At 36.9% G+C, this 6,898-nt stretch overlaps 1 protein-coding gene across 1 annotated transcript; it reads right to left on the bottom strand.

Moving 5' to 3' along the window:
- Positions 1-1,137: 1,137 nt before the first annotated feature.
- LOC105123176 (Metal-dependent phosphohydrolase) lies at positions 1,138-6,658 on the bottom strand. Its single transcript, XM_011022686.1, has 8 exons — positions 6,152-6,658; positions 4,915-5,039; positions 3,589-3,626; positions 2,682-2,792; positions 2,514-2,593; positions 1,913-1,949; positions 1,799-1,840; positions 1,138-1,687 (listed from the first exon to the last, which is right to left on the bottom strand). Exons 1-8 carry the CDS (start codon positions 6,410-6,412, stop codon positions 1,602-1,604), a joined length of 780 nt encoding a protein of 259 aa, XP_011020988.1. The 5' UTR covers positions 6,413-6,658; the 3' UTR covers positions 1,138-1,601.
- Positions 6,659-6,898: the final 240 nt, after the last annotated feature.

Genomic DNA, 6,898 nt, shown 5'->3' on the forward strand with positions numbered 1-6,898 from the left:
AAATGAGAAGCGAGGCAAAAAATCAAGGCCAACAGTAAGGACTCAAGTCAAGAGTAAATCGTACTTACATGGTGGGGACACAAAGCATGTCATGGCTGGCATGGCCATCATCACTCGTCTTTGGTGTCCCTTGGTTACTCATGAACAAAGGTTGGTTTTTGGTGTCCCTTGGTTACTCATGAACAAATGTTGGTTTTCTTTTCTTTTCTTTTGATTCTCTATCATATACCCATGTCTTTAAATCGATTGGGTTGCTTTAATATCAGTTTTGGATTGGTGATTCAATGATGAAAAGGAAATGAGAGGTGAGAGGAAGTGAAAGTTATAATCTTTTTGCAGTTTTCTTTACTGGTTCGTTAGTATGGTGATGCTGCTTTGTGTTAATTTTTGTTTGCTAAATGGAAAGTAAAAGGGAAGGGAGGGTGTTTTCAAAATTTTAGATTTTTCTTCTTTTATTGATTGGGAAGATGATCTACGGTTGAGTAACAGAGAAGTATTACTTTGTGTTAAAAAGTTAATTACTCAAAGTGCTGCTGCTGCTGCTGGGTTTGATTTGTTTGGTTCCTAGGAATGCTGTCGAGCAGGAATCTTTTTTTTTTACTTTCCTGCTTCTTTCTCTTTGTTTTCCCTACTTGTTGACGATATTTTATCAGGGTTGATTTTTTAAGCTGCTGAGTCAGTGAGGAGCCATGTATTAGAAGCTTGGCATGGTGTTTGGCAGAGGATGCTTGTCTTTCTGTTAAAGTTTAAATTTTGATAGCTAGAAGTGATGCTTTAATGCTTTTGTTTGTGTTGACTGGGCATGTGATCATACACTTTGCAATCAAGATCTGGTCTGTTTCTTTAGTTTCTAGGATTGGATTACAATCTTGATCGCTGGATGGTATGATTCAAAGTTGCTTTTTATTTTTTATTATTTGAATTAAGTGTGTTGGGTAGTAAATAAAGTAAATTTTAATAAAAAACAAGTTAAATCTCAATGTCAATCGAGAACTAAACCTTACCTTTGCTAAACGTGCAAGCCGAGGTACCTTAAAAACACCGGCATCACAAGGACCAGGATCTACGCAGACATGAATATGGGCATGAGCCATGAGCTCAAGGCAGAATGCAGAAGCACGAGTGCCTGTAACTGCGTGGTTGATAATGCGATATATATGATTTTATTTCCAAACAGAAGCTTGCCGATGTTTGTTCAAGGACACAATCATACATGTATCACAAGCTATCATTAGAAGAGTGCTTCTCGCTGCCTTGGTTGGTCAGAGGACATAAACGTACCCCATTATTGAAGTTCACTAAATAATAATAATAAAGATTATAACACTTTCCTTCGACACTTGAGCATTACTGGACACAACAGTGGTTACACTAAATCCTGGAATTATAATTCTTTTGTCGTTAGTTGCCTACAATGAGCCCTGCCGTGACTCGGGAATGAACCACTTCATCAACATCTTGTTATCAGTTATCCTTTCATATTCAAGGACCATAACCAGGCAGTGCAACAAAAGCGTATACAGGTAAGAGAGACATCGACACCAAAGGAACTGTCCCATTCTCAACCTCAGAAGGGATGAAAAAGGTGGATGGACCAGGGATCAGCTTTGCTTTTTGGCCAGTGTAGATTTTCTTCTTGAGGCAATCTCAGCTGCCCAGCTCTTTCCTATCTCAGTTTGAAATTTCCCTACAGATAGAAGGGGTGCATGAAATAATAACCAAAATTTTTATCACAGTAAAACTAAATAATCAAAAAGTTCCAGTTGCACACAGTTTCAGATGAAGTAGCAGATTCTACCTGCTGTCGAAAGGAAAAACTCATCCAACACCTTCCCGTGTTCTGCAAAAACATATTAATTTTGAATGAGAAAAGCCATGGAAGCGGAACATACCAATTCCTCAGATAACCTACCCATTTCATATTCCAAAGCTTGCAAAATCATCTCAACCTGCACAAAAGACACGGGACCTTTGATTATTAACAAATTATTGAACATAGGAAGGGATATACATATGTAAATGCGAATCAAGTGCTACAAGAAAACCATCTATGTGGTTAGGGGATTTTTACTTCTGGGGAGCATGGAACTTTGTTGGTTCAATACATTGAAGATGATTACAGTAGAAGCCCTTTATTTGACATTAGGTAGCTTTCCTTGTGAATATATACAAGTACATTCATAAATCTACCAATACAGAATTAAAAAACATTTCCACAGCAACCAGTGAACATGAACACAAAATGAGGATCACGACGTCAATGGATGGAAGAAGTCCCTGGGCAGAAACCAAAACTACTTTAAAGCTTGGTCATCAGAGACAGCTTCCTGCAGCTTTTCAAAAAACATTGGCATAGATATGAATATATGGCGCGAATGACAAACACATTTATTTGACGACTGTCCTGTGTTACAACGAGTTTCACCACATATTTCAATAGCAAGAAAATCAATTGATAACAAATTTTTGGTTTCTTTATAACGTCATTCAAAAATTCAAATTTCATCACATACTTTGTCAAAGTCTTTGACAAGGTTGGCCTCCAAGGAAGCATTGTGTTCATACTCCGCCCATAACTCTTTGATCTCTTCAGCTGAAAAATGAGAATATTTAATTCCAGAAAATTCAAAGCTGAATCTACTACAAGTGAAGATAAGAAGGGCCGGTGAATAGTTGTGTACCCCTCATTCCTCCACCAAGAACTTTGCACATTTCATTTAAAGCCGCTTGCTCCCTTCTACTCTTTTCTTGTTTAGGCACACCATCTGATGGTGTTATATCTCCAACAATAGCTATGTCCAAACCCCAACTCAAAATTCAAAACCCCCAAAAAATATATTTGCATATTTAGCAAAAATAAAACACAATAAACTCAATTTGATATATAAAAAGAGTACAATTACAAACATGGAATACAAAGATCAATCCATGTCACAGCTATTGTTGGGTTCTTCTTCCACTCTACAATTATAAAAGATACACAGTTCTTATTTCTGACTGCAGCCCAATATTTGCAGACACGCATTGTTTTCTCACTCATTATGTGTAAGCATGGTTATGCTCTGTGGACTATTGTGGTTTAGGAGCATCAACTTGTATGTTTCACTTTTGTGGCCTGACAAGAGTCAAATAGTGACAAAAGAACTAGATTAAATGTGCTCATGAAACTATAACGTTGAGTCCGCTCTTCTAATTTTTAGCCAAAAATTTATTCTGTGAGAGATCTATTATCCTAAAATTTGGTCCCCTTTTTCCCTGACTGCGCAATCTATTCATGACGTGCAATGGCTGGAGCGGTTCAAGTAGATCCTTGAGTCATTTATGCAGAAAGGGGTTATTTTTCAAGGTTAAAGACCAGCATGGATTCAAGACGTGATTTTGCTTAGGCAAGATACTAATGACTCCACCCTCCCTCCAAAAATAAGGAGAAAAATCCATGCTCTACACATTCCGAAAGAAGCATGTAAATTTCCAATTTCCATTTGAGCATAAATGAACCTGTAACCATGCCTACATGTGAAATTACACATGGAAATAGCATATCATTTATCAACTATATTGGTCAATTAGAAGAATTTAGTAGAATACCTTCAGCAATATCATGCACAATCGCAATCTTTATACACCTGTTACAATAAGATGATGAAAAAAATCATAAGCAAGCCCCCAAGACAAAGGACAAGTGAAACAAAATGTCAATTACCAAATTTATCAACTTTACAAATAAAAATCATGATATCACCCAACAAAGATTTTAACTTAATTGAAAAACTAACCATTCTGCCCCTTTCACCAAAGGAAATCTAATCTTCCATGAAATAAAAAATAAATAAAGCAAATTGTACTTCCAGGAGCATAACCTGGAAAAATACTCTGAAATAACTATTTTTTCCCTTCTCCATTCATTCTAATATGACATTACATATTAAGAAACAATGACACCAAAATTCTAATATATCTAGGCAGTGCAGCAGTTTCACTATCTTTTTCTACCACTCTAACTTGTCTGAAAAATGAGGCATCCAATTGTCCCGAAAAACAAATTTAATTGGTAAATTTACCACAATACCATTTGCCTGTAAGTTACATTAGCATTGGATACAGTGTCGACAAGTAGACTTAGTCAGATGTACAACACCAGCCTGCATTTATTCACTTCAACAAACTTAAGAAATGATATAGTCTAATAGAAAATTAAATTTCTGGTTTCTATTTTCTGATTGATAGCCCAACACTTTCCTGCTTGAGCAAAAGCCTAGGAATCTTCCCCTGTATCTTAGTATGGCATGGAATCATTTGTACGTTGATAATAAAATATCTGTAGTAAATCATTTAGAAATTGGTCAGTTCAGCTGATTAGTCTACCAATTTGGATTACATGATTATGCACCAGGCATGTTTCTTACAGCCAGCCTGCTGACCAGATCTACAAAGCTTTTAAGATGAAGTACGGTTCATATGCTAGATAAATCTGGGCCAACCAAACTTGCCCAATTCCATTTGCAATTGCTGGTAGAATGAGGTGTCAACTGTATGAGCACCAATTAATTTTTGTTCATTGATGTCCACAAACTTTTGTATTAAACTAAATTACTGGTCTTCCAGCTTGCAGAAAGAACAGAACTTGCAAGAAGCTGGTGAGTCAGGAGATCAATGCCTTTACAAAAGTTACAAATGGTATAGACTACAATGAAGTAGTTTAATACTTATAATAAACACCAATTGAAGACCTGACAAACAAATAATATGAGCTTATTAGACAAATGCAAACCACCACCTTTGCAATCAAATTAATTAATATTAGTAATTGCATTTTATATGTACGGAAAGAAGAAAAGAGTATAGACATTGACTATCCTGATGGCTCATAAAAAGAAAGAAATGCACAAGCCTTCATGGTATAAACAGTTAAACCTTTCTCGATTCACACCAGGGAGGTCCCCAACAATCAGCGCCATCAATGACATGCGGTACATATGGTCAGCAATTGATTCAGGACCCTTTATCCCATGGTTGATCCATCCCTTGCGTTTTGTGGTCTGAGTAAAGAGAGAGATTAGACATTTCTAAAATGTAATTTAGATCTCTATCTACATCAGATCAGGCTTTACATAGAGGAAAAAGAAAAGAACATGTTTTTTTAACAAGAACCAAATATTTTGCTAGTGATCAAAGCAAAGAGGAATCCACTGGAAAAAATGAACAAGCATAATATATAGAACGCATAAATATAGAAGCATGTACACGCCCATGGTATTGGAAAAACTAAGGAAACTAAATACAGGCTCCAACCTCTTTCAGACTTCAGAGTTGTGAATAGGAGAAACAAGCAGGGCTTGGGGGGCTTTTCGGTACCATAATAAGCCACTTGAATATATGATGATCACGTGTACATAATAAGCCACTTGAATATATGATGATGATCACGTGGAGAGATACTAATTATACCACATAAATTACATTGTCACGGCCGAGAATTTATAGTCGATATTTCAATTACAAGTACAGGGGCCACTCACTTTGCATCATGCAAAGCTCACTATAATCCTTTAAACACAACAAAGGTCTGGTAAACCCTCTAGACCTAGCCAGAGCATAATCCGCAAAACCTCGTTGGATGGAAAACTTAGTGCCGCATATGAAAATGGAGTTATAGTAAAATGGGATGCCCTTAAATGCCTCTTCTATTTAAGTCCTATCTACAGTGACAAGCACAATGCTATCCACTATCTACATTAACCTTCATACACTAACCAATCCAATCCTAGCAAATTCATCAACTAGAAGGCAACTCGAAAATTACCCTCCTTTGCCGCAACAAAATCGACAAATTCATTCGAGCATGCATCGATTACAAGAACAAGATCATCCGATTCTTGTTTTATTCACCTTCCTTCTAAAAGTTAGTAGCGATTTGGCATACCAAATTCCAAAGCCTATAAGCTTCAGCAAATTATATTCCTTCAAAAAGAATTCCTAACCTAAAAACATAATTTGTTAAATCAATTACCCACATGAAAACAACAACTATCTGCTCTAAACTGGAAAATGAAATCCCATTTCATAGCTAACAAGAAAAGGGTGAAAACTTTTCCATTTATCGCCTATTCAGAGAAAAGAAAAGCAATCCTTTTTCCACTCTCATTCGTACCTTCAATCGATGGCACAACGTGAGGAAATCAATAGCCGATGACGCTGATGAGTTGCCCGACACAGATTCGGTCTCCAGAACGGATCTCATGGGTCCTAGCCCATCCAAATTAAGCTTATCGCAGCGAACTAAAACGATTCTCGGGTTTGGAGCTTCGTTTAAGAAAATGGGCTGTCTCCGTTTAAAGAAAGAAATAGAGGAGCGAGTTGGTAGGGTGCGAATCGGTGGCAGAGTGCAGTGAGTCGGTGCATTAACAGTCATTGTTGTTGTTGTAGGGTGCTGTGAATTTTTGTTGGTTGAGATTGAGAAAACGTGACTGGGTGTGCGACTGCGTTTTGGTCTGTTTATACGCGGACAAAAAGGGGTAAGCCCGGGTTTTGTTGGCTTGTCTTCTTGCCTTGAACGCTCCTGTTCTCTTCAGTTTCTGTTGTGTTCTGCCTGGTCTCGGTCCCACAACACCACAAAAGATACGGACGTCTCTGTCACTCGCAGCCACGCCTACAAACTCGCACGGTCATAAGGCAATAAAGTATTATTTTTAAAAGTATTTTTATATTGAAATAATATTTTTTATATTTTTTAAAAATTATTATATGCTTTTTCTCCCATTTCCCTCTCTCTCGAGCCACGAGCATACTTTTATTTTTTATTTTTTATTTTTTCTCCTCCAGAACAATAACAAAAGAATAAAATTAAGGTTTTATAGTGTTGATAGATAGATTGCACATTAGAAGTTCATGTAAAGGA

The sequence above is a fragment of the Populus euphratica genome, unplaced genomic scaffold, assembly GCF_000495115.2.
Source record: "Populus euphratica unplaced genomic scaffold, PopEup_1.0 scaffold1.1, whole genome shotgun sequence".
Taxonomy (NCBI): Eukaryota; Viridiplantae; Streptophyta; class Magnoliopsida; order Malpighiales; family Salicaceae; genus Populus; species Populus euphratica.

Coding starts and splice junctions, on each gene's coding strand:
- LOC105123176 (XM_011022686.1), bottom strand. CDS start 6,412: ATGACTGTTAATGCACCGACTCACTGCACTCTGCCACCGATTCGCACC. Junction 5,040..6,151: donor CGTTGTGCCATCGATTGAAG/GTACGAATGAGA, acceptor CTCTTTACTCAG/ACCACAAAACGCAAGGGATG. Junction 1,950..2,513: donor TTGTCAAAGACTTTGACAAA/GTATGTGATGAA, acceptor TCTTTTGTGCAG/GTTGAGATGATTTTGCAAGC.